Source organism: Seriola lalandi, unplaced genomic scaffold, assembly GCF_002814215.2.
Source record: "Seriola lalandi dorsalis isolate HSWRI2012SDOR001 ecotype SW California unplaced genomic scaffold, Sedor1 jcf7180002054795, whole genome shotgun sequence".
Lineage (NCBI taxonomy): Eukaryota > Metazoa > Chordata > Actinopteri > Carangiformes > Carangidae > Seriola > Seriola lalandi.
Window position 1 is genome coordinate 3,681,789 of NW_019525348.1, and position 27,800 is coordinate 3,709,588.

Genomic DNA, 27,800 nt, shown 5'->3' on the forward strand with positions numbered 1-27,800 from the left:
CTTAATCTGCGGAGTAATCAGTACCAAGAACTGTCCAACAAATGTAGTGAAGTAAAAAGTGCAAATGTTCCCTCTGAAAGGTATAAAAACGCATGAAAAAGAAGTGTCAAATAAATCACAAGTGCTTCAAGTAAATGTACTTTCCAGCCCTGACAAAGGGCTATTTAAATGATTAGAATGAAATATGAGAGTTCTGTGGGTTTTCTGGATATTTTCATAATTGGCCACACAATTCATTAAGTCATTCATCAAAATCCAAAGACTAATTGTACATTTACCACTGCTGAAAGAATTTTCTCTGACAGCCCTACACTGTCAGTCTGATTCCATCACTACAATCAGCAGATGATATTGTCGATCTCATTAGCAGCTGCTCTCTCTGAACTTGTGAGCGACCTTTGGCCTCTCCCCATCATCCGTCCTCGGCTCCAGCCCGTCTGCTGCCATCCGGCTGCGGCTTCAGCGAGACTGTTAGCGGCTCTTCACCTACCCACTCACCTGATTCTGAAGGATCAGCGAGACACTCATTGCCATTCAACTCTCCAACTCTTTGTCCTCTCACAATGGATCGTTTATTGATGCTCATGTTGCCATTAGTGCCAGGAACCATTCCAGTTAATGCTGCAGACTGAGGTCTTGCACTGTCTGGTGCTTTGTATTGAGGTACTGTATTAATGGATGTATGGCCCAGTAAGCCTTTAAATGAATAATGTTCCTCTCATTGTAGTAGTTACTCATGCATGGAATTGTAATCATCTCCTTTGATAATTGTGCCTCCTGGTGGGAGGCGTCAGTATTTATTTTCCTCTTAAATATAGGTGTAAATGATGGGCGTAGGCACTACTACACTACAATAATCCCAAACATCACTTGAATCAGGTATGTGGCTGCTCAACATAAACCCAGCCAAAGGAGCCAGACCTGAATGACACAGTTTATGTCAGCGTCTGACAGCCTGCAGTGAGTGTAATCACTCCACCAGCAGGTACTTCCCATTCTGAATCCGAACAGCAAATCATAAGTGAACAAGGCATACAGCCACTTTATGACAGAGTGACTCAATCAGTCACCTATTTAGCTGCAGCCACCTAATGACTTCAATGTGAGGCAATACACACCTCTGGCAGACTCGAGGGCGCCGACCCTCCGCGTCTTTCAAGTAAGTGCGAATTGTTCAATCGGGGAAACAATAGACCTCAATGGATCTCAATGATCTGGCATTTAGCTCCGCTTTGATGTCCCTTTGAAGATGCAACACTACAACTAGCAGAGGGCGATCACAGCTCGGAGCCACGCCAACGGACGCCAAAGGAAAATATTTGCCCGTCAGCAGCCGCAGACATCATCTTTTTAACCACTCCCCAGGACTGAGAGACGAGCTGGCCAGAGCCTGTTACTGCTCAAAGTATATGCTTTTAAAAAAAAATCTTTTTCTTTTTTCTTTTTCTTTTTTACATGATATGCCATGGTGGTAGATAATCCAGGGAATAAGCGGCCTGAGTGTGGGAAAACTGCTCTGTGATTCTTCATGGGCACTATGAAGTTTCTTCAAAGAAAAAGAGGGAGTGGGAGACAGAGAATAAAACACAACATTGTCACAATGTGGTGAAAAGAGGAACATAAACTGCACCATTTGTTTCTTTTGTTAAAGTTGACATCAATGTTGCAACAGATGGTAACACACTGGTTTTCCTGATTTAGTAAAGGCTGTCGATTCTGTGGCCTTGCTATTCAATGTGTTGTTTTCATTATTAGCTTTATTTGTCAACAGGAGAATGCAAAAAGTACTGGACCAATGAACTTGGTGAATGGATGAGATATGAAGCCACGGAAGAACTCGTTAAATTTTGGGACATATCTGTATTATTACCGTGAATTTTATTTTTTTTTTTCTCTGAAGTCTAGTGTATGTTGTTTGGCATTGGCTTTGACGGAGGTCTGAGCTCTCTGGGTGCCATTGTGTTTTCACTTTTACATTTTTTATATTATTGTGGAAGGATACCAAAGATAACATAAAAAACCCTCAATAAAACTGAATCTTTTATGCTATGGTTGTATTCGAATTTAATGGAATACCCAATAAATAACAGTTGGAGGAAATATTCCAAACAGTTCTGACTGAAAGACAAAGAAGTGTAAAGGCAGTTTATAGTCTTTAATTCTGTTTTATTTGTGACATAAAAGAGAAAATTTACTGTACATTTACATTATTTTAATAATAAACAAGTTACATCCATATATAGCTACTGTAGTGCTTCAGACATATTAAAAGCAATTATATTGACAACCCCTCTTTTAGAGAGAGCAATGAGAAAATATCTAGATTCTAGACAGGAATTCGTTCGGGAAATGTGGGGAGTTCAGTAGAAGTGTGGAGCCAGGATGACCGGGTGCAGGGGAGCGGGCGGGGCCGTCCTGTGGAGCGGCTGCAGCTGCGGGTAGAAGCCACTGCCGGAGGGGAGCTGTCCGCTCAGGACGTGGTGCTGAAATAGCAGAGGAGGCAGCAGAGCCGCGGGGACCGACAGAAACTCATGGCGCACGTCCTGAACCTCCCTCTTTAACTTCATTCTCCTGTTCTGGAACCATGTTTTCACCTGGAAAATATAAACGCAGTCATCAGCTAATGCTCTCATGTGCACAGTTCTGAATTGTAGTAATTTTAAAGCAGTTTAAAAACACAGACCAGGAGCCTCTTTATGACACATCCAGGTCCATTGTAAAGAGGGACATTAAACAAAAACTGGAGCAAATTTTCCGCATTTTGCTATTTCTTTTTTAAAAACCTCTGTAATATCTCTGGGGGCTTTAAGACCCTCTGTAACCACTCTCAAACCTACCTGAGTTTCGGAGAGGTTCAGCTTCTCAGCAAACTTCCTCCTCTGTGTAGCACCCAGGTATTTGTGCTTGCTGAAGGTGCTCTCCAGTTTCCTGATTTGCTCGGAGGTGAACTTGGTCCTCATCCTTCTTTGCTGGGTGGCCTCCTCTTCGCTGTCATCTGCCACCTCGCTCTCAGACCCCGATGTGTAACCGCAGCTGTCTGGAAGAAAGAGCAGAGCATTTAATCAACAGTGTAAAAAATCATTATACATAAAGGCCTGTCAATCTCAGCTCTTAAGACTCAGTTTGTCAGTGAACTTACTGTTTGGTGAGGTCGGAGAGAACTGGCTTCTTGATTCTTTTGTAAATTCCCTCATTTCACCATGGACCTTTGAATGGAGCGCAGCATCCTTAGTCTCCTCATAATAACTCCTGGAAAGCCACTCAATCGAGAAGTTTGCCATGTTTCAGTCAGTGATCTCAAGGTGTGTGCAGGTCAGTGTTGCGGTCTCTTGGGAGACTCTTGGCCGCTGGGATAGCCTATATAGGAGGGGCACACTTCTTTATTTGCATATGCAAAGGCTTCTCAGCGGAACGATAGAAACTTGATGGTGGTTGTAATTGAGGTTAATAGAGGTTGGGTTGTGGTTTTTCTCACGTTCATGGCTGGCTGAAGATGATCCGGCGCCACTGAGTCTGAGTATCAGTTAGCTGGCATCTCAGACTAAAAAAGATCTCTGCATAAAGTGATTCAGGGCTATATCCGCCACTGAATACAGGACGGTTCACTAAATGTCACATATGTAGCCCTGGTAAAGAACTGGTTAAAGGATTCAGGTCCTACTGTGCCTTTCTCCTAGAGAGTCTTAGAAAGTCTTAATGACAATGTTCCTTGCTCCATAAAACGACACATTGTCTAAGCAGTGATTTATTGGTGGTTTAAGACACCGAAACTGCCTATTTTTTAAAAAAGAAAGCAAACAAAAAAAACATATAACTTAAAAAGTCTCAAGTATTGTGACAACCTGGCCGCTGTTGTTAATGTGTAGACATTTTCAGGCTGCCGAGGCGGTGAGTGACTCCTGGAGAACAGGCATGAGCGCCCAGCTGTCTGCGCATCAGGCATCCCGGTGATGAAGTCTTTGTTATGGTGGGACTGGGTGGGTGTTACCGCATTCAGAAAGCATTGACAGAAAGTGAGAAAGTTCCGTTTGATGTTTGCTGGCCTATTTGAATGAAACGTTCGCTGAACTGGGTATACCTTCAAAAGATACATATGATATATAGAATAATACTTTTCAACCAAACTTAATTAAAAAAATAGATAATTTAGAGTAAAATTGTCTTAATTAGGCTACTAATTATTTCCCTGCACTTACATCCGGTGTATTTTAACTGGAAATATAAAAACAACGTATGGCGTCAAATAACTTAGAATAAATAAATAAGATGCTAACGCAGGCCCACAGCTCTCCATGTATGAGCTTTCCATTATCTTCAAGTTGTTGTGAATCAAGTTTACTATCTCCAAAGCTCATCACATAATCAGGTTTTAACCTCAGGCCTCAGACTTCAAACCCAGAGATCAGATTCGTTGGCCACACAAAAGCCCAGACTCTCTGGAGCCTGGCTGCAGGGGCTCCTGCTGTAAGTGTAAACTCATCAATGAGCGGCTTAATTAGGACTAATTGTTGACCATGATCTCCCCGTTAGCTGGCGTTTGAAGTGCAGAGATGAGGACAAACAACGCATATGAAAGCCGAGCATATGGTCGGCCCTTTGTTGACAGGTGAGGAGGAAGACCCACCCAGCACAATGTCTGCATGAGGGGTCTCATCGTGACGTGTGTGAAAAATAAAGTGTCTGGTCTGTTTTTTTGTTACAGTCTACAACATGACAGTGAATGACACACCATCCAAAGGATTTAATTTATCATGATCTGTTTATATGGCTTCATCTGATTTGGCTTCAGCCTCTATCTTCATGATATTATGAGAGAATCAAATCAGGAGATCCACACAATGAGTTGTGATAAGAAGCTTTAGCCTAAATGGACAGCCGCCATCTTTATCAGCTCCTTCTTCCAGCCTCCTCCCTCCTGCAGATGAAAGACGGACTGATCCGTTCATGTAGAACTAATCCCACAATAAAGATAACATCAGCTTCAATGATGTGTGAAGCAATAAAATACAGAGTCCAGGTGCTTCGGTATAGAAGATAAACTTTATTTAGTTATAAATAGACATTTCTGTGAATCATATACAACTTTTAAATAAAACAACTCTGGATTGCACTTTCTTTGGATTGTAAGTGTCTAAGTCGGAAGAGTCTCTTAGTTGACAGTTTGTCAGTAGAAGTGAGGATTGTGGATCATGACATGGGGAGGGTGGTGAGGGGGGAGAGGTTGCTGGAGGACCATCTGCGGGACGGGGAGCGGGTAAAAGGCCGGGCCGGTCGCAGGGTAGTGGGGTCTCTGTCCAGCCATGCCGTGGTACTGAACTGGGGGAAGAGGCTGGAACATCACTGATGGGACTTGGGGGGCGAGGTAGTCCTGCACCTCCCGTTTCAGCTTCATCCTCCTGTTCTGAAACCAGGTCCTCACCTGAGAGAGAGAGAGAGAGCGAAAAAGTTAGAATCCAAACCAATGCGCAATTAAAGACTCAGCTGTAAAATGCTGTATATGAAAGAGGGTTGTTTGCATTGAAAATCGCGTCTTACCTGAGTTTCTGTGAGGTTCAGCTTCTGTGCTGTCTTCGTCCTCTCTCCACCGTCCAGGTATTTGTGCTTGTTGAAGATCTTCTCCAGCTTGCTGATCTGCTCGGGGGTGAACTTTGTGCGCACGCGGCGCTGTGGCCCGTCTCTCTCCGCCTCGCTGGCCTCATCCACAGAGAGGCACTCATAGGAAGCTGCTTCGCTCTCGTACCCGGAGGAGTACCCGCTGATTTCTGAAACTGGAGAGAGGAAAAATCTGGTTATCACCGCTGCTCGTGCGTCAAGACTGCATCGCCGCTTCAAAGTTAGGGGGTGTGTTCTACTTACTTGGTGAGGCGCAGCTTGTTGAATGTGAAGGTGAGCACAGGCTGGAGTCCAGAGGCCTGCTGATCTCCGCTGGCTCCATGTGTTCAACGGGCTTTGATGGTTTGGGTTTTGGCTGCAGGTAGCCCTTGCCAAAAGTCGGGGGACGCGGCTGCACCAAGCAGGGGATATGAGGTCTGCAGGTCGGCGCAGTATCCATGCCAGCTCCGTGGTCTTCAGTCGGAGTGCTGGTGTGATGGCTCTGGGCCAGCCAGTCCACAGAAAAGTACTTCACCATGTTCGCAGTGCTGCTCAGTGACCTGTAAATCCACCAGATGTCAGAGGGAGTGTGTGGCAGCAGCTCCTCTCCGGGGTCAGCTTTTATAGGGGCCGGCCGCTCACCGCAATTTGCATATGTAGAGGTCCTTGTTAACGCCCGATAGATCCCGATGATTAGGGGTTAATGGCTCGTTATTGAAGTCTTTACATATCCTGTGAGTGTGTGGAGACCTGGCGCCACTGAGTCTGTGAGAATCCCCCTGAGCTCATACATTTGTCCGCCCCGACTGAAACTGAGGGCCCTGCAGAAACAGCCGGGCAGGAGAGGGGATGAATACTTCCATGTTGCTGCTGCGTACAGGAGCAGCGGAGGAGAGGAGTCGGGCTCCTCAGTCATTTTAAATAAACCTCGGCCACAAGAATGCGTAATTTAACATGGATGCAATTACTGATACCCGGGTCTGATGAAGAGAGACATAATCATCAGCTTATGTGTTAATGTAATGGTTGTGGAAGCGGGCGCAGGGGTCCACCAAGGTCCCAATGAAATAGTTTGTAATGTTGTAAACACGTTCTCTGGAAGTTTAAACACGCTTTGATTTGACATAACTCCCCTCACCGTTGTACCACTTCTCCAATACAGTAACGACCACTTTCTCATATGACAATCACTGGAGATATGCATGTGCTTTAGTTGGCTGCGAAATGACAGTTTTTGAGTGAGGAAAGTTTTCTGACACTTTTTGAACAGTCAGAAACTGATTCATCAGAAACGAACACAGAGCCGCACAAAGAAAGGAGAGATTGGGAAATAGTCCTTTGACTATCGCTTTCCCTGCTCTCCCTCTCTCTGGCTTGTTTAAACCATATGGCTTATTTTTGTCACCTATAGGACACACTAATAATGAGTCGACAGGATGGTGAAAAAGTAATTTTTACTCCAGTAAGTACAAATTTGGCATGCATGTACTTTACTTGAGTATCTCCATTTTACTTTACATCGTCTTTACTACATTTCAGGAGCTCATGTTGTTCTCCATAGATCCATTTCACCTAGAGCCGCTTGTTACTTGCAGGTTAAGATTTTGCACGGGTAGTGGGTAGATATTATTTTATCCAAATCATGAGCTCCACCACTCTGTAATCCAATATATTATGACAATGACGAGATCGATTCTGCATGGTGCCGTGTCAAACACTTTTATTTTGTAAAGTTCATAGCCCTGGACTTGTACTAATAAAGGAGTACTTTATATAGTGGGTTTGCTTTTACATAAGCAACTGATGTGTGCACCTCTTCCACCACTGGATATATCTTTAGTCATTTAGTATTCAAGGTGCAGCTCCAAAATAGCTCCTTAATCCTTATCACAGCGATCCATGCTTTAAAGGTGATTCATTGGACCTGATGTGTGATGACATTATATTTCCTGGTTCAGTGCAGAAAATAGAAAATACAGGGGGACCAAAGAAATGTTTTTTTCGTTTTTTTAATGATTCTTTCTCAGCACAGATCTGTCATTTGGCTTCTGGTTATTGCTGATACACTTTGACTGAACTGACTATCGTGTAAACAATGGGTCTATTACAGAGATTCACCAGTGACCAAACGGGAAATGGACTATAATAAGGACAGTGATTGTGCGCGTCAAACTCAGCTTCAGAGCGACAGTAACACCCTCTGCACTGTCGCGTCACAAAACCAAAAACAATCCTGTCCTGTGAGAACTTCACCTCGCAGATTTTACTCGTGTTATCAAACGGGGGCTCATACTGCCGTCCTCCAATGGTTTCTTATTTGACGCGTCTTTGATACCCCGGTGAGCTGCTGGCGCCAGCTACCCAACAGCCAGCGTTTGGCACAGGCGCTTCAAACATTACGGATCAAAGGCATTACAGTAGCAACACAATTACAGTGGATTGTCGGCCCGTTCAAATGTAAATATGCTAAAACAAGCTGCGAGGAAGCTGGGAAAACCCTGGGAGCGCAAACCAGCCCATAGAAACAGACCTGGGTGATCCTGAGACTGACTGCCTCACATACTGAAGGATGACATATCGCACTTATAATACAACAGGTATAAGATCAATATAAACTCAGTGGAGTTATCTAAAGATAAATGCTCAGCCTCCTCCGCTTCTCTGTACACAGTCAACACGGTGACTCACAGTTTCACATCATGTCTTTTAGGCGCCAAATAAACCGAGACACAACTTTCCGTCAGACAGCGTCTAACCTGTGGGATTTGTGGGCCCTCCCCTGAGAGAGCTCTGCACGCACCAGCTCAGGGACAATACTGCTAAACTGATCGTTTAGTTATATGACAATGCAGATAAGAGGCTGGGCCTGGTTGTCTCCTTTATCGGTGATCTGTCGCTGTGAAGGCAGGAGTCCCTTCAGCCTTTTGGAGCTCTTTATCTCCGCAGCTTTGAAGATGCGCCCTGATCCCGATAGATAACAATGAAAAAGCGCCCGGGACGTCTCCTTCACACTGCGCCTGTTTCCTCAGCTCTGCCCCACACGAGCTCTGTCTGTCCCACAGGAAAAGCTGTAACACTCATTATATTCTAATTTATTGTGGGACTGATCTGGAGAAGAAAAAAAAAAAATCACCCAGCAGCTAATATTATTGTACTGTTTGGAAGTAACACAAGCAGCTTTTATTTTGAAATTCAATAGCGCTGGAGATCCCAGACCAGTGGTGCAGGAACTATTCAGCAGACTATTCCTTTACCACAGTGTAAACATACAGCAGCCCATTACAACTGGAAGTCCTGCATTCATATTCTGAAGTAAAATGATAGAAGCAAGAAACAAGAGCCATCATATGAGTACACACACACACGCACACGCACAGGCGCACACACACACACACACACACACACACACAAAAGCCCCTAACACACAGCATATTTAACATTGTTTTAGTATCTTGATACTTCATGACCTTTTCTAAATCTTTGAGAAATTCTAAACCTGATTTTGAATTGATGTCATGTTTCGGAAATAATTTGCTGTAGAAAATAAAACATTTCTGTTTGGAGTCTGTAAAACATAGTTAAATACAAAGTGTTTTCATGTCTCTATATCTGTGATTGGAGTTGACAGGACTTTTTAAGCAGTTCTACCCCTCACAAAACCCTAAAGTCTTTTTGGATTTATTATGTAACAGTTTGTAATAGTCATCATGTCTATCAGGGACTAATTGACCCAAAACATAAGTAATAACACCATGTCTGACGTAAAACTGAATAAAAAATATAATAATATATATATTTGTATTAATTCACAGCCCATATAACATTTAAAATAAGATATATATGAGCTGGTGCTATAATAATGCTTTAAGGTCATAATTAGTCTCCTTCATTAACAGTTTGAGCCCAGTTTGAGGCGAAGGGAAGGATTACTTCTTAAATACCTTTCTACATTTTTTAAATTTTAATAAAAAAGGCCAGAGTAAAAAGAAATGTTAATTCTGCAGTTGTGATTATTATTTTTACACATTGAGCAGCGGCACCCGTGGGACCCCAAACCATGAGGACGTGGTACAAATGTCAACAAAACACAAAGATTAATTTTGCCTGGATAAACTAATGAACTCACGCATGTGTCCAAATACTATGACAAAGTAAAAAAGTGTCCTTGTGGTCTGGTCTTGAATAACTTCTTAAATATGATGTAACCATTCTACCAGAGAAAGTCCTTGAGTGACATTCAAAAGGAAGAAATACCAGAAAGCACAAAAAGTTCCCTATGATGTCATCACCACACACTGTAAATCCTAATGGGAGGAGAGAAACCCGAGCTTCGGCTCCCCCACCGCCTCCCACCGCCTCCCACCGCCTCCCACAGCCCCCTGACAGATGTAACAGGGCTGTAACCTGCCATGCAGCCATTCTATCATGGATATTGTCTGACAATAATACGCTTTGGCAAGAGAGAGCTTATAAAATCTCATTTATTTGGCTAAATTAAGCAAATCTTCGTAGCACGTCACATTCCATCTCCACGGTGTGTTTCAGGGCAAAAAACCATGGAGGAGAGAGAGCGGGCAGGAAAATAGAAAAATAGACACAGACTCAGCTTCACTCTTCATATAACATTTTGCACTGACATCTCATTATGTTCTATCATTTTCTCTGTAATAGTAAGGTACTGTCGTGACAGCAAGCTTGTCTAGCTTCACTATTGATAATAAACGCAATTATTTCACATTGTGCTGTTTAAATGGAATTAATATTATATATTAATTTACCAAGCTAGTCATATAAATCTCATTTTGGTAAAGTCCTAATTGGTAAAAAAACGAATGATTAACCATTCTGCGTTATTAGTAATGTTTCCTAAAAATCAGACACAATTCAGCAACATCAAATAGATTTTATCTGAATGTTTGACAAGGCTGGAATAGGACCAAGGACAAAAATTAGTTGCTGGGCCCCTATTTACTCCCATTCCCTCCTCCTTGTTTGCACTGTGCAGGTTGTTCCTCTGCTGGAAAGACATGCTCCCCAGTTTGCTGTGTGATGAGTTCATTGAATATGATCTAATTTAGGAATATGCACCTTCTATGTACAATATCAGCTGAAATGAAGGAGGTCTGAAAATTAGATCTTTGCACGAGCCCATAAGACACAGCCCTTTAGATTAGCTAACAAGGCGCCAGTATACTATACTGAATAGCTTTGGAATCCTTCCCGCCGCACATGTGCAACGTCAGAAGTGGGGGGGGGGCTGTGTCTGACAGTCCAACATTGGTGCCCATTTCTCGCAGTTGTTGTCCCGGGTTTGAACTTAACCTCCTTTTTTTTTATTTGTTGCACAACTACATCTGTCACAACAGAGTGCAACTTTATGAATGTCCTCCTGGAGCGACTGAAGGTGTGAACTGATATCCTATAGTTTAATGATGATTGTGTCTCACCCCTCTCTATAGCACTATATAGCCCTTCCACTGCAGGAACCTGCAAGTGTGAAAACACTGTTTTTGCTGTTAGTTCATTGACCAACATTTTTCAAACCATGGACCGGTGACAAAGTCCAGGCTTCTTGTTGAAGACAACATCCAGAGGGAATTTGAGATGACAAAGTTTACCTGAAAATTTAATCTGTGTTGAGCAAACTGGCGAGAAAAACTTAAATTTAACTGCAAAAAATAAATGAATAATAACATAAAGGACTGACAGGCTTGAAGACTAACACTGTCTGTCCCAGTTTGGCTAATAAAGGCGGATTCCACCTTATTGCCCTCATCATGTCAGTTATCTTGTGCTTTAATGGTGCATATTCCTAAATTAAGTCCCAGTTGATCATATTACTGCAGCTGCTACACAGTGAGCTTGTGGCTGTCAGGGGCTCCTGGGGTTCTCAGGCCCTGGTGCAGTTGCCCACTTTGCCAGCCTTTATTTTTTTTAATATATTCCCTATTCCTGCCATGTTCAGTCCACATGTGATTACATGGAGGCCTTAACAGCTAAATTACATGGTCAGATAACAAACGTCAGTATATGAGCTGAGGAAGAAATACTGCAAATTACAAACATCAGCCATTATTTTTATCTTTGTGAAGAAGGATGTTGAATATCAAAACCAAACAGATGTGTGACCAACAGCAGAACCTGTGTAATCTAAAGGGTGTGAGTTATAAATAAAGTTAAACTGATTTTACCGACTGAAGTTTAGGGAACAAAATGAACATACGACAGCAGAAAATGTTTTCCAGTCTACGAGGCTCTGTTGCCACGACAACAGAGGCATCTGAGGGTTGGGGCCTTGACCAGTTGGTGGTGACTTACTCCAGGGCTGTGATATGCGACCGGGGCACGGCTCACTGGAAGGTGGCCTTTACCCTCCTCAGCGTGTCCTGGATTCTCCGCGTTTGTCGCTCGCTAGAATGCTGGAAGTTGGCATCCTTGTCCGAGGCCAGAAGGTGGATGTCAGAGGTGGCAAGCCGGGCGATGCGGCGCTGAAGGTAGGCCTGCAGATCCCGGTCCGGGTTGTAGGAGTACACTGCCTCCTGGAAGGCGTGGACCTGACTCACAACCTTTGCGATGCGCCTAGACCCAGATATGAATGGATGGATGAGACAAATGAAGCAAAAGAATAAGGGGTTTAAAGTGAAAACATGAAAAGAAAATATGTCTGGCTGCATATTCTTTCTTCTTAGCACCATCATCAGCTTTGTCTGTGACCTGATTTGGAGCGAGCGGGGATAACCCGGGGTCCGCACTCAACAGCTGTGTCTCTGCCGTTCCCCGCTAGATCTCCTGACCCCAGCATCTGGCTTCACCCAGCCTCCTCTCAGCATCTGGCCCAAAACCTCTTTTCCAATCAAACCCCATCCCACGGGCGCCATCTGGTGCAACACTGGCACCCCTACCAACAACCCAAATTCAGCAGCTGTGCCATTACCATCCAACCGCCACTTGTTGTGACCTCAGCATCTGGTCAGCCATATTGGATTGAAGGAGAAGGACACAGGAAAATGCGAGTTGGCCGACTTTGTCATAGATGGATACTCAATATGTGGGGAGAGAGCTAATTTTCAGTTATTGGCGCTGACTGTTCATATTTTGTGTCACTACAAGGATAGATAACAGGCTAATTTCACTGGCTGTGTGCGTCTTTCAATAACATCCCACCTCTAACATAATTAGTGCAAATTCCAGCTTGCAGTTATATCATAAGTTGCAGTGACGGAGGAAGGGAGGACCGGGCTTTTCGCCGCACAGATATTTTGAAGAAACAGGGCGTCTATTCCCTCTATGTTACTCAACAACAAGGAAGAACTCCACTGAGATACAGTATTTTGTCTTTTAACTTCCTGTCTGCCCCGTAAATAGGGATGTTTTGCATTGTGTGGGAGGACATCTGACGCTTGTGACCAAAGATCTGACCAGTTCCACAACATAACTTACAGCGTTTAGTTGTGTCGGGTCAGGAAGAAACTGAGACTTTCTTTTCTGGCAGTTTTATAAACATATCAGTTGCTATTAAAAGATGTCACAGCGCTAATTAGACCATTTCACCCACACAGACCCGTTCCTGTGCAGGTGAAATACAGTGCAACATGTCATCAGCTAGACATGTTGCACTGTATTATTTAAGCTCGTCTACAAAACTCTCACATCTAAATCCAGTTATGTCAAGTAACAGGATTTTTTTCACTTTGTACCACATGTTCAAAGCAGAACAGAAACACTGGTTATCTGGTTGTGCTCCTCAAAAATGGATCAGTCTTTCCATTTTTAAAACGTTCTCTTTTAACAGTTTTTTATTAATGTGTAACCACTGGTTTGTGCGCATGTAAAAGTGCATTTTGTCAGTGCTCATTCTGTACGTGTTTTATTGTACACCGGTCTCTCCTGGAAAAGAAACTTTGATCACAGTGAGAAGTACCGGTTTAAATGAGGGACCAAATAAAAATATTACTGTTATAATAGTCACGGTGACAGGTCGGTATGCATTGGTATTTTTGTTTTTCTAATGTTTGTGTATATATTTAACAGTATGCCATGTGAGCTAATTAACAGTATTTCTTCATCCAAAACAGACCGCAGGGTGGAGACTTATTTAGACTATTACAGTAAGCAGGATTTTCATATGAACATCTTCAACTTTATTGTGGAACTAAAAGATTTTCTACACTTCCAATTTTCATCATTAATTAAAATCCTCCTCCACCCAATAATGTGTTCATAAGCATAACAGCAGGATTTTGTGATGTCACAACAAATTTCTATGTAGTGAAGTACAGACATCTCGTCTCTAGCATACTTTGCACTGAAAAATATTTGCATAGATTATAGATTGTCGATTTTTCAATGAGGTTGTTTTTATGTCTAAGAATTTGTAAATAGTTTACTGACCCTTTTTTTTGTCGATGAAAACCAAATAAGACAAATTTCTGTTCAAAGCAAAGCAGTTTCATATGTCTTACAACAAGTCTAGGGAGGATCTTTCATGAATTAATCAATTAATAAATACTCATAATTAGACTTGTAACGATTATTATATCATCAATAATATAATTTGGAATAATCAAACCAACAAAGCAAAAAACAGCTAGTTTAGTGATACTTTAGCCAGAGGGGCTACAGTGAGAATACAAGTCACATTAACTGAATATGGTTATCATGCTGCTGCTGCTGTTTTTTTTTCATCATAGAAACATTTAAATGGTCCTACAAGACAAAGATAGCCAACGAACATCATTGGTAACTGTGTCAAGCATGGCGTTTCAATCTGATATCTGCTGTAGCTGCGGTGGCGTCAGGTGAACGCAGGAATGTGGACGTGTGTTCCCAACTTTGTGGTGTTTATAGTGTGAACCCATCACGGCTTTGGCAACAGCAGCCAGAGGTTAAAAGACAAGGGCGGAAACGGGAAACACCAAAAAAAAAAAAAGGGCGCCCACATCGGGTCGACAGCAGCTTATTACAGATCTAGAAATGATCTGGATTTTCTCCTCACCTGAGCTTGGTCCACTTGTAGGCTCCGGTCGTGAGCGTGAAGGCCCCGATCTCCAGCTGCTGGACGTGCATGGCCAGGATGTGCGATGACGGCAGGGTGGGCCTCCTCCTCGAGTGCTCTGCCCCCATCAGACACAGGTCGTCGCTCTTCAGGAACACCTGAGGAGAGAGCAGTTTAGCCGCACAGTAAATAAATGACTTCTTACTGGAAGATAAAAATTTCCAATAAGTCAAAAGCATGTGTAATATGAGTGAAAAACCTGGGAGGATTTTCAACAAATTTAACCTCTTTACATATGAAAACCAAGAGAGCATACGGTTTGTTTTCATTACATCTAAATAGCGGAGCTGGGAAGATAGCAATGTCTGTTGTTTGATGCATCAGGTTCTTTTGAGAATAACTTTCAGAAGCAGAGCCAGCTGTAAGCTTTCAGCACACAGGCGGGTTGCTTGAAGCTGTTTTTCTATTGATCTGTTTGCCCTGCAGCCCAGTTTCACAATATGTGACCAGCCTAGGCTTCAGTTACAAACAGCATAAGCGTGCGCCTGCTCAAACACACCTACGCACACACACCTGCACAGCTCGCAGCTCCTCCAGGATCTCAAACACCTTGGAAGACAGATGTTTCCAAGCCTGTTGGCAAGAGATGAGGAAGTTTTATTTAGTAGCTCCAAAATGAAGACGAATTAAACCGTGGCTTCAGTGCAACACCAGAGTCAATGACTATAACCTGCCTTTAGATTAAAATATGGAAATTTCTTGCATTGTCTCAACCAGTGGCGTCTTTTAATTGTTAGGTTTTTAATTACTCCTTTTCGAGGGCCACGTTCCTCCTCACTTTCTACATCACATTTGAATGCATTAATGCTAATTTCTCATTTGAGAAACTAATTAAACACCAACCAACTCCTATCACAGCTGAAGAAAACATTTAGCTCGAGGGCACCTGACTTATTACACAAACTCAGAATCTGTTTGAAGAGTAATTTATGAGATGCAGCCTCACTGGTAATTGCTTGACAGTCACGTTCTCCAGACCTCGGAGGACCTGCATGGCTGTGGCAAAGTTCCTTGATTCATAGCAGTGTTTTCCTATCCACAGATACTTGGTCAGCAAAGCAACTTGTGTCTGCAAAAAAAAAAAAAAAAAAAAAAAAAAAGGAGAGTTTGCAATGAGAAGAAATGCTCAACAGGGCAAAATGCAAAAAACCTGCTAGCTCTTTACGCTGGATTGCTTTTCTTGGGACCACAGCAGACTGCATAATGAAGCACGTCCACTGGAAAAATACTATGTATAGTCTATATTAATAGTGCCTTGTCGACTGTTCTACATTTTCATTACTGCTACTGCTGATTATTTTTCCGTTTGACTAGAAAAAGGCTAAATTGAAGTTAAAAAGCAGGTGAACATTTCAGTTTCAAACACTGACAGCAGTTGAACTGTCTGACGAGCTGACGAGTGAAAGACGACAGCGGGTTGAAATGTCTTTTAAAGAGGACGAGGTGAAAGCAGGCGAAATGTCAACTGAAAAGCAAATAAAAAGTAACCGCAATTTTAAGATGAAGTTGAAGCAGCAGATGTAGTTTAATGTGAGCTGTCATTTAAGTGTGAAAGATGTGACAAATTTGAATGGATGCAAATGAGCTGAGCGTTTTATAGATTGAATGGAGTGTCTATATGAAAGTATCAGGAAGTAGCTGAAGGAAAAAAAAAAAAAAAAAAAACCTTCGTAATAATATTTTTCATAGATTTTCTAACTGTCTATAACCCATTCAACCATGAGACCAGAGAGGAATCAGAGAGCACATGAGAGGAAGTCTGTGTCTGACATGAGAATCCGTGTTTGATAAGATCACAAAGCCCATGCTGTGTCTGTAATGGCTCCTGCCGACCCTGTTACTTTCATGAGTTCTGTCTCCTCTCACCTTGGTGGAGTCACAGATGACTATTTCCGAGGAGATCCAGTTAGTGACACTGTCAGCATATGTGAGCAGCCGCTGGAGCTGGCTGTCTGACAGCGTCCCCTCACACATGAGCAGACCGCTGCCCTCTGCTGGCGGCACGTTCTGGGACACATTCCTGGTGAGGGAGATGAAGAGACATCTATACTATAAATTCACAATAAAACAATAATAACATAATGACAAAAAACTTTGATAATTACGTCATTTTTTATTCATTTATCAAAAAGAAATCTGGTTGCAGATTCTGAAAATGTGAGGTGTGCTTCTTTGCTCTTTTCTCTTGGCCACACAAAACAAGCTCTTTGAGCCAGTCACCTTGGGCTCCAGTAACTGTAATGAAAGTCTTCATTGTTTGCTGACATTGCTTTCATAACCACATGACAATGATATTGAAAATTATAATTAGAAGCACTCCTACCAGAAACACTATTTTCCACATACAGTGAGAGAATCATACTATCAGTGGATATATACGTATAAACTTACTGTACACATGCGTCAGGGGTCAGCAAATAGGTTTAGCCAGGGGCCTGTTTGAAAACATATGTTTTCATTGTACTGTTTTTTCCTTTCTTTTAAGTCTTTTCAAAATAAAACTGTTTTAAGTTCCCATGTAAGAGCAGACGTCTCTGTTCCCGTTAGTAAGTTTGAGCTACTAGAGTTACAACATCTTACATTAATACTTGTTTATCAAAAATGACTCAAACACAAATGCATGACTTGTGCTGCACTATGATAAGATTATCCGCACCCAACACGCCGTGGCCTGCTTCATTCATGCTAGTATGAAGGGGACTGTTGTTGTTGTTGTGTTGATAGTGAGGGGATTATCCTGGTGGAAAGTCAATAAAACACAACTTAAAAAGTTGCTTTAGAAAAAAATGTCAAGCTGCTTTGATTGTGAATTACACAAATCAGTTACGGTCAAATAGGCTACAGCTGTGGAATTAAAACTGTTTGTTCTTGTACTTGTTGATTTTAATACTTTTTTATCTATCTGTTAAGGTTATTAGACTTCATTACAGACACAGGCGCTGTTCTAACAGCCTGGCACAGAGTACATCTCTCTACATGTAGGGGCATCAAATCTTAAGGAGGGCTGCTGGATAATGGCAAAAATAATAATCACGATTATTCAACACGATTAGTCACTGACTTAGGAAAAAAAAACAAAAAAAAAACAAATTACAAAACAAAAAGCGTTGTGTCTATGTAGTTATTTCTGTTATATACGAAATAAGAAAGAGACATCTGAGCATAGGATATAGAAATGGAGTCGGTGAACGTGGAAGAAAACTTCTATCAATTGCCCAATTCCTTCAGTACCGAGGACAGAACCGATAACGTCCGATGGCTTTTGTAGGGGGGGATGACATTGGTTGTGAAAACAGAATGCAGCACAATAATCGTTGTCTCTCGATTATCTTGTTTTTATAGTCATTGGAGGCCAAAATCATAATCTAAACAAATCTTAAATTATATTTACTGAAGTTTACATGACTGTTGTACATCTACAGAAGAAAACTTGAGATTTGGCCCACGGGCCACTATTTGACCAACAACAAACATTTTACTGTCTTGTAGATGCTGCTGCACAAACATAATATCCATATATTATGTATAGTATCCCTATATTATGTAAGACATACATGTTACTAAGTCAACAGGAAGTCACATAGACTACTGTTCAGAAGGAGAATACGATGATGTAATCTAATATGAAAAGTAGACTCTCTAGATACAGATGGGTGGGGTTGTTGAACAAATCTGTTATCATGTTTCCATATAGATCACAAGGGGCCACTGAATGTGTGATGGTTATTTCAAATGATGAGAATCATCAATCAGTGCTATGGCTATCACAGTCACCAAATCTCAACCGAGCTGAACCACTGTGGGAGACTTTGGATCAACATGTCAAGACTCCCTTCCACAAACATCAGAAAACAGAAGGAGGCGAAATATTTTTTTACACAGACTTATGATCTATGCTGAGCAGCACTGAAACTGAAACTGGAAGCATGTGGTGGTTCAGCACCTCACTAAAACCCTGTTTAAACAGAGATCCTGCTGTATTGCCATTAAGAGTACTCCTCATTATGCCGGCTTTATTGCTGGAACAACAATAACAATAACAATGTCCCCTCATTCTGTGATGGTTCAGTTCATGCAGAACGACTAGGCGGGAATATAGTTCCAACATTCCCGCCTTAAACAGGCTGTGTAAAAGGGGCTCAAGACACTATGGCCCTGTCCAGATCGGGCATTAACATTCATCTCGGGTGATCTCTTCACAAGTGGACAGCTCTAGGTATGTCACTTCACACCTGGCATTAGAATGCATCCCCACCTGCTACTCAAGTGCCCACTTGTGATGGGATCTCACTTCCCTGATCTGTATGCAAAAAAACAGGTATGAGTTGTCGTTTTTAAGCAGCCTGTTGGGTCTGTTGTCAATGTGTGTGTGGGTGTGTCTGAGAGAGAGAGAGAGAGAGAGAGAGAGAGGGAGAGCAGGCTGTGGAGGGGTTGAGCGAATCATTGCTCTGCTCACAGCTCTACAATGAAATTAGGTTTAATCCATTTGGAAAAAGTAGGATATTTTCAGTTCATTATGAAACTGGCCCAGACCACCTCCGAATGTGGTCTTAATGACTGGATCTCGAATGCATCCTCAGTGTATCTTGGGTGCGTTCACACCTGTTCTTAGAGCTGTCCACTTGTGATCGTCTCACCACAGATGGATCAGGTCTGAACAGGGCCTATGTTGGTTTTTCCTTTTCATTTGCCACCCATCTGTATCCAGTATGAAGACTGTAGACGGTGTTTAAGTCGAACATTATACTCACTTGTTTGGGATGGAGACTTTGTCCCCGACTCCGTGGACTCTGGAGTTGAGGAAATGAACTGGATGACATTCCTGGAACATTTCCTGCATTACAAAAGGTAAATCACAAGTGGATGAATTAGAGCCTTTCTGGGCATTCATAGAGACATGTCTCCCTCTAGTGGTTAAACGAGACAACGACGACGGTGGTGGATTGAATGCACGGAGGATGTGTGTACCTGCTGCAGGAGTGTGAGCTGTTGGGCTACGTGCTGTGCGCTGTATTCGTTCTTGCTGAACGGGAGTCGCTCCTCACTGTGCAGGCAGACACCGGAGAGGTCATCGACCAGGGAGGGATAGCAAGGCATAGGCAGAGCTGCAGCAATGGAGAAGGCTTTGTCTTTAGGCATGGACGCAGAGGGCTCCACCACTCTTGAAATCCTCCACTGAAAAGTTCGGAGAGAAGATGTATTTCATGAAGGTACTCTTTCAAAACGGTGAGATAGTAGACTCAGTAGAAGCAATCAAAATTCAAATTATACACAAAGAATACGCAGCAACTGAACTTGTTCTCTGATTTCCCCTTAAAATGTTGAGCTTAGGCAGGAAATATCTGCATGCAGAAAGTGCAAATCGTTTTCTTGCTCACACAGTATAAATAAAAGTCCAGACTCACTTGAACTAATCAACAGGAAACAAAACCAAATGGTGTAACTTGTTATTATAATGTACTGACCTTTCTGCCGAGATCCTCATTGGACGAATACAAGCACACAGAGTCATCGTCGTCCTCTACGCTGATAAGGCTATCTCTTCCTTGACTCCGCCTTGTACTTAGGGGGCTGCGGAGAGCAGCAAGAAGGGCCTCCCCTCGGCTGTCGACAGGAATTACCTGTGGAAAAAACAAACGAACAGAAAACAAACAAATGTACCAAAACAAAAAAGCTCCATCACCTTTAAATAGATAATTTAGACTCACATTTTAGAGTTATAACACATTTTTTCAATCCCTGTTGTTATGCTGTCATCTAATAAGACAAATGACTTGAATTGAATTGTGTTTGCTGTCGAACCTCATGGTGTCTGATAGCCGTTTCTATTTGTAAGTTTCAGAAAATGAACTGGGTCGTTAGCATGAACAGCAACAGGCAACGAGAAGTACGGCACCTTGAGGAACTGCAGGCTAAAAATATTGTATGTTTTAATACAGCCCTGCTATTATAATATAAGCAGTACTATTATAGTTGCTAGGAGGTTATGTACCTCAGTATTAAGGAAGTTCTCTAATGTATCCACAAGGTTGGACTTGGGTGTGAAGTCCACCTGTTTACACTCTGTTATCCAGAACTGGAGCACGTCCAAACTACGATGGAAGATCTTCTCACTGTCTCCTGACATGTCTGGACCTTCTCTGGAACACAAAACAAATTTATCACACAATTAATGGAGAGTGTTTCATACTGTGTGCTATAAAGCATTATGTTTTATAGCTTAGAGGAGAGGCTGGACTAGAGATATGGGTTTTTCTGCGTACTGTACTGCACTACACTGTTTCTCTATGTAATCATGAGCTACTTGATATACTCTACCTTGCTGCACTGACAAATTTATCCATTATGAACTGCAGTAACTGCTCAGGAGTGCAGAAGAAACGATAGGTATACAGGAACTGCTGGATATAGCCCTCCATGGCAGCATTTCTGTGATGACAATGAACACAATGACATGGAATTAAGTTCAGAAAGAAACACAGTTATTAACACTGTTCAGTGAAAAATATGACTAAGTCTACAACAGACAATTAAAGAATATAATAACACAAGCGCCGACCTTCAGGGTTGAAAAATAAAGCCAACACGTGAAGCGCCAAAAGCTGCAGTTCTTTGAAAGGCCACTAGAGTCTGGTTCCAAAAGCGAGTCAATCCCCAGAGACTCCCATGTTCAAATGTCCAACTTTACAGCAGAAATAAACATGTTTACAGCCTGGTACAAAAAATGGTTTGTCTCTATAACTAATTTTCTCCTTCACGACAACTGTACAGTGGGTGAATTTTTTATATAACTCACCCGTTTCAATATATTAAGGATTAAAGTTATGCATAATTGAAGGTGTGCCGCTTTGAGTGACAGGTGGGGGAATGTACGCTTGCCACAGACTGGCATTCACTGAAGTCTCGACCCCACGTACATCCCACCTCTTTGCCCATCTTTGGATTAGCAGCGAGTTCGTCAAGTTAAACTTGATCATCTTTTCTATGCAGTTCCTTATCCTGATTAACCTTATTGTTGGCAGCAGACAGTGGGAACCAAAACTCCTTCAACTCCTTCTGGGGAACCCCTTCAAGCACTCTCAGACCATGTGGGAGATGTAGTCCCTACGTATGTTCTATGTCCGGCCCAGGGTCTCCTCCCACTTAGTTACGCCCAGAACATTTTAAAGAGTTTCCAGGGGGCACCATTATTAGGTGCCCTAAATCACTTTAAATGCCTCTTTTCAGTGAGAGGGAGCGGTGACGTCATACAAAAAGCTCTCCTGAATCACAGCATCATGGTGATGTGTCTCATGTGAGTTGGCAGACAAATGGGAATTGATGAAAATCCCCTATATGGCTTTTTAGGAGAAATATCTGAAAATAAAAACAGCTAAACGATTTTTTTGTTGAGGAGCTGGGTCAACATTTTCAGCCCTGAGTATTCACAAGCTATATATATATATATATATATATATATATATATATATATACCACCAAGAGGGGATGGTAAGCTTGCACATTGCCCGAGATGCAAAATCTTGGGCAAAAAAAAGTCATTTTCAAGTAAATCATTTGCCAAGATGCTGTGAGCACACTGTAATAGTGGCCGACGCCTCCTGTAGTGGGAACTACCACAGGAGTGCTTTTGAGTATTTTGACAGGTGTTTATATGTCTGTCTGTCTGTCTGTCTGTGGACAGATTTTGTCAACATGATAATGTCACAACCTGCAAGATACAGTCACAAAAAATAACAGGTGTGTAACTGAAGTAAGCGGTTCTTCAATGCTAATATATTTACTGAAATGTTTAAGCCCTTGTGAGGGTATAAACTGAAAACAAGTCTTATCAGAGCTGTTAGAGGTGGAAAAACAGCTTCAGCTTGAGGCAGTGGAAACTAAAAGGGGATAAAGAATTTATGGATTGTGACCTTGTTTTTCTAAATGCTGATGCTGTTTCTCATAGCAACAGATACAAAGCAAATGCTATCATGTAAAACTTCAAAGCAGCAGTGATAGTGTCATGGTTTACAGATCAGATTAGAATTAAGGATGGACTTCTAGTGTTACTGACAAAATTTATGTAACCAATTACATGACTAATCGAAAACGTGTGGGTGACAGTGGGTGAGCAACAGAGCGAGAGAAAAGAACTAAAGCACAAATGTATTTGATACTGTCAACAAATCCTATGAAAAGGCAAAAAGCAACTATGAACTGATCCTACTATTATGTATAGTCCACTAACATGATTCCGAAGCCTGATAGATCTTATTCCTCTGTCCCATAGAGCTCCATTGTTGTCCAAAAATGATTAAAAGCACATCAGTGAGCCACACTGTTGCACACGGTGACATGTTCCTGAATTAACACAAACATGGACACTAATCTATTTTGAGTCAGTCCCACATACATCAACTAGCAGCTGTTAATACTCACTAGGGCATAGTGTATTAATCCACAGGTGAAAAGAGTCCCAAACAAATGCACCATTTACCTGCCTGATAAAAAAATAAAAATATTTCTGACTTTAGTCGTTTTTAAAGATTCATGTCTTCACTACAAATGAATGAGGGTATTGCTGCAGGAGTGGGGAGGTCAAGTCAGAAAGTAGTGAGAGACAGACTGACATATTGTGTCTTTTCATGAGATTTCTTGACATTGAAAAGAATACAGATGAACGCCAGCTCCTTCCTTCGACAGTTATCAACACGATAACAAGACTTTACAGCCGAGCTCGCAGCTCTGAATGGCTGTACTTTGGCAGAGCAGTGTTTTAAGCTAACTGCTAATGTCAGCATGCTAATATACTCGTAGCAACAATTTAAACAATTACCAATGTTAACATGCTGAGGTATAATGTCTGTGTTGTGTACAATTTAGTCTGGTGGCAAAGTGCTAGAGTTGGAGAGTGGAGACAACTTAAAAGTTCCTATTATTGTTTTTAAACATGTTAGAAAGATAATTTCATTTTTAAAACATTAAAAAACATTATTTAAAAAGGTTTTTTTTATTATATTTTTCACCAAAATTTTACAGTTCCACTAATAATTTGTTGGCCCACTTGCAATGACTTCACGGCACACCAGAGGACACAGGTACGGTGCCACTGCCAAGGTCAGTATGACTAATCCTCTGGGGACATGAAGAGAGCTGTACAAAATTCCACAGCCATATATCAAATAGTTGTTGAGATATTTTAGCCTGAGCCACACTGCTAGCATGGTTAAAAACAGCTGTAATGACAGTCTTTATTTTATGAAAAGCATGTCTGTTGTACAAACGGTAAGATCAAGGATCTTCTTCAGTTTCTTACTGTAACCTGGTAATTTTCTGACCCGAGTCCTTGTGGAATCCCTTGGTTGGACGCATCAAAAGCAGCAGGGAGAGTAAATAATTGAGCACAGAACTCGGATCACAAGGGCTGCCTTACACTTTGAAACATTATCACAAGTCCTACAACCTCATGACTTGTATAGAATTTCAAATTTAACCCCTGATCAATAATACCTTGTGTAGAGGTAAGCCATGAGCCCCACAGAGGAGCCAGCCTGCAGACTGGTCTTCCCTTTGCTGGTGCCAAAGTTCAGAACAGAAGGGTCTTCAGAGGACTGGAGGTCCAATGATCCAGGTCCAGCGACAGCCAAAGAAGGTAGTAATGAAACCTCCAACCCCCACTTATCCACACTCAGAATCTGCAGGAGTAAATGACATCATATCAAAGGTTAGAAGAAAAAGATTGTTGGGAGATGCATTGTATCTCTTTGTCAGTACCTCAAGGTATTTCTTCACACAATCCAAGAAGCCCACTTTGGATCTGAGTTCCTCAAGCTGGGACTTGAGTTTAGACAGCATCAGTTTGCTCTCAGAACCTTTGGGATACAGGACATACACAGCTTTATAGATCATAATGGCAGCTTGCTGTTTTCATACACCAGCAGCGTAATGAAATGGGCACCCAACCTTTATTTTTCCTCTCTTGTTGAATCAGCTTCTGGTAGAAATTTCTAGTTTTCTTTAGATTCCTTGTTTCAATTATCAGCTGCTGCTGCAGTTCCTGTTCAAAGGAAATCACACACAATCAAACAAAGGCCCTAAAATAACAGCACATGCCTTTCACTGCCTTTAGGTGTTTCCAGTGTGTATGGAGCAGAGTCTTCATTTTTTTCCCTTCTCCTCCCTCTTCACCGTGGCAACAGAACACAACAGCTCTTTTGAAGTGAAATGAGTAAGAAGTCGCAGCAGCTCGGCTCTTAAGGTGTGTTATTAGCCGTTACACAAACCCTCTGAAGGAACAGTGGTGCCATCAAAGTGTGCAAACACAAAGACGATTCATTAATATTCTTTTGCAAATGATAATAACTTCCTCTGCCAAGGGCCAAGTTCAACATATTAATATTCAGATCCAGTTTGGAGAGAATAATATGCCAATTATCCTAAAGTCCCCAACATGTTCTCGTCCTATTTACCCCAAAGCCTGACCGTGCCCCACTTCATTACAGTTAAGAAAATAATTCCTGTACTTGTTCATAAAACTCGACCTAGTGAAGAGCTGCTGAAGCTAAACTGGGTGCAACAAGCACTTGGATGTAACATAAGGATAAAACCTATAAAGAATCAAGAGTCTAATTTTTAAAAATCATCAACACGTGATAGAATATCAGCTTTTCGTTAATATACACAACTCTATTCACAACCTATTATTGCAACATGCAGTACATGTAAAATACATGCTCTGTGATATACATTTCATTGTGTTAATGTAATAGAATCTCATCTATAAATCAGCCGCTTCACACAGTCTGCTGTTTGTTCAAAGACACAGGGTGAAGGTCAGACATGAGTCACCGGCAGAAGCCTTCACAGGTTCACCTACCTGCGTTTTCACATCTAGACACGGTGATCCCGTGTGCTGTCCCAGATTCACAGCGTACTGTATCACCTCTGGACTAAAACAGTCTTCTCCAAAAAAGGCAGAGGCCCACACTGGGCTTAAGCTGAGGCCTGGTCCCTCTGCTCTGGATCCAGGCGAGAGGAGTCGCTCTGACGCCAGGGAGTCGCTGTCCTCCATATCCTCCGAGCAGTCAGGGCTCATCTGCTCGTCCGGGGCTCCGGGCAGCCCTTCCTCTCTCCCCGACACAAACTCAGCTTCAGAGGGGCTTTCATCGCTGCCCCCCACTGAATGATCTCCTCCCTCCATGACCCCTGTGTCTGAACAGTCCATGCTCACACCTCGACCAGTAAACAGGGACAGCAGAGAGAGTGGGTGGGGGGAAGAAGAGAGGGACTGAATCACATGGAAGGCAAAAAAAACAAACTGGATTTGTGAAGAAAACACAGAGAGAGAGATCCAAGATGGGTGCTGGGGGTATTTGTTGCTAACCCTGTCATAGCTGCACAATGCAGCCACTGTTAACAGATGAACTGGAAGGCAGTTCAAGCTCAACTTGTTCTATCACTATCTTTTTATCTCCAATATCTAGTAACCAAGTTGTTTGTAATCAAGATCCCATGTCTAGCATATTTTAATAGCACAACCGATGCAGATGTAAGGGCTTGCGTGCCTGCGTGTGTGTGTGTGTGTGTGTGTGTGTGTGTGTGTGTGTGTGTGTGTGCATGTGCGTGTGTGTGTGTGTGAATATCACTGGCCAGGAATGAGCTCCAGAGGAAAAGAAATCTTCAGCGTTTGCTCGCCTTCAGCCTTGGACTCCTCTCAATGTACTACAATCTTAAGAACAGCATCCAACAGCCACTCACAACTCTCATGACTTCAGTCAGCAGCCAAATAAATAGAAATATAAAGCATCACGGGGGGGTTGGGCTTCAAACCACCTTTTTTTTTTCAAATTTGCAACCCTTTATTGAATCTATTTAGGTAGTATATTTGAGGAGGACACTTCTTAGTCAAAAAAGTATTGTTTTCATTGCAGCAGTGGTAGAATGTGTATTTCCATTTCATGGTATTTTACACTTCTACTCTACTACAGTTCAGAGAGAATTATTGTAGTTTCTGATGCTGTAAAAAGCACTGTATTTTCATTATATGACAGCTTTGCATATTTACTTAGTTTTACCACATAGATCACATATTTTGAATTCAGCTAAATGATTACCTGCTCTACGCTGCTGCTACACTGATTTTTGCTGGAGAAAGATTAAAATAATTTTATAAGAATTTTGTATTATGATGATAACAAATCTGTGTATTTCATAAACCTGGAATTGGATCCAAAATTCAACCGGCTATGAAACCCGACCCCATGAGCTAGATCTTTGTCTAAACAAGCATAGAATTGAACATGAAAGTAAAAGTCAGTTTCCCACCTTCACTGACAGAGTGCTGACTCCGCTCCGATCTCAATTCAAAATCTTCAGGTGCAGTCTCATTTTGACAGGGTCGGGCCTCGGTTTCTTCCCAAGAATCCACAGCAGCAGGACTGGAAGTGTGAATGTTTCCATTCAGATCAAGATGGCCGTGCAGGCAAACTTCTCCCTTCCCTCTCCAGACAGTTGCTATTAAGGGTGGGGTGAGAGCTGCCCTTTTCACAGCCTTTGAAGAAGGCTGCTCATCAGAGCCACTGCAAGGGGCACATTAGGAGAGAGCAAACACACACACACACACACACACAGATTTCAAAGCTAGGTAGGGACAATTAGCACTTATTAAAAGAATAATGCCAATAAAGGCATATATGTGAAAATTAACAATTTGGAGAAAACACATGCTGATGGTAAAAAACAAAACAGTTGACATCACATAAAACTTCTTGCAGATCAGATGCACTTGCCAAGACAAAACACAGTCCACTCCAGTCCATGTCAGAGTTAGAATGGACCAACGTCTTAATAGAGAGGTTACAGACCTCCCTCTATCCCCTCACTGAAACTGGAACAGTGAGAAAAAAATAACCTTCCATGGCCGAGCCCAATGAATGAGCCCGCAGCCAGAGGGAAAGAGTGTCTATCTCCCTGCAAAGCTGTGATGTCTCTCTCCACATGTTGCCCTGAGCATGGCAACGCCTGGATAAAAAGATGTCTGGGAGAAATGGCAGACTCGACCCTCTGCTCGTCTCTGGCTTACATATAAATGAAGAGAGAAGTGCGAAGCATGGAATTTGCTGCCTTCATCATTTCATTCATTCATTCATACGCTTAAGCCCCCCCCCCCCCCCCC

At 42.2% G+C, this 27,800-nt stretch overlaps 3 protein-coding genes across 3 annotated transcripts in view; all 3 read right to left on the minus strand.

Annotated features, from left to right (window-relative positions):
* Nucleotides 1-2,360: 2,360 nt before the first annotated feature.
* On the minus strand, nt 2,361-3,281 carry ventx (VENT homeobox). The gene is made up of 3 exons (XM_087179191.1): nt 3,140-3,281; nt 2,838-3,037; nt 2,361-2,594 (listed from the first exon to the last, which is right to left on the minus strand). The coding sequence occupies exons 1-3, from the start codon at nt 3,279-3,281 to the stop codon at nt 2,361-2,363; spliced, it is 576 nt and encodes a 191-aa protein (XP_087035317.1).
* Nucleotides 3,282-5,021: 1,740 nt separating this feature from the next.
* vox (ventral homeobox) lies at nt 5,022-6,940 on the minus strand. The gene is made up of 3 exons (XM_023425677.2): nt 5,857-6,940; nt 5,536-5,768; nt 5,022-5,419 (listed from the first exon to the last, which is right to left on the minus strand). The coding sequence occupies exons 1-3, from the start codon at nt 6,128-6,130 to the stop codon at nt 5,165-5,167; spliced, it is 762 nt and encodes a 253-aa protein (XP_023281445.1). The 5' UTR covers nt 6,131-6,940; the 3' UTR covers nt 5,022-5,164.
* A 3,115-nt stretch (nt 6,941-10,055) lies between these two features.
* kndc1 (kinase non-catalytic C-lobe domain containing 1) overlaps nt 10,056-27,800 on the minus strand; it is a 39,718-nt gene continuing 21,973 nt past the window's right edge. The window contains exons 17-31 of the mRNA XM_023425942.2: nt 26,951-27,204; nt 25,503-25,858; nt 24,590-24,683; nt 24,401-24,498; nt 24,137-24,321; nt 20,966-21,076; nt 20,640-20,787; nt 20,113-20,268; nt 19,616-19,822; nt 19,399-19,481; nt 16,514-16,667; nt 15,594-15,716; nt 15,161-15,220; nt 14,588-14,745; nt 10,056-12,171 (exon numbers count right to left, since the gene is read on the minus strand). Of these exons, the coding sequence (XP_023281710.1) occupies nt 11,943-12,171; nt 14,588-14,745; nt 15,161-15,220; nt 15,594-15,716; nt 16,514-16,667; nt 19,399-19,481; nt 19,616-19,822; nt 20,113-20,268; nt 20,640-20,787; nt 20,966-21,076; nt 24,137-24,321; nt 24,401-24,498; nt 24,590-24,683; nt 25,503-25,858; nt 26,951-27,204 (2,416 nt within the window). The 3' untranslated portion in view covers nt 10,056-11,942. The remainder of the gene's footprint in view (nt 12,172-14,587; nt 14,746-15,160; nt 15,221-15,593; nt 15,717-16,513; nt 16,668-19,398; nt 19,482-19,615; nt 19,823-20,112; nt 20,269-20,639; nt 20,788-20,965; nt 21,077-24,136; nt 24,322-24,400; nt 24,499-24,589; nt 24,684-25,502; nt 25,859-26,950; nt 27,205-27,800) is intronic.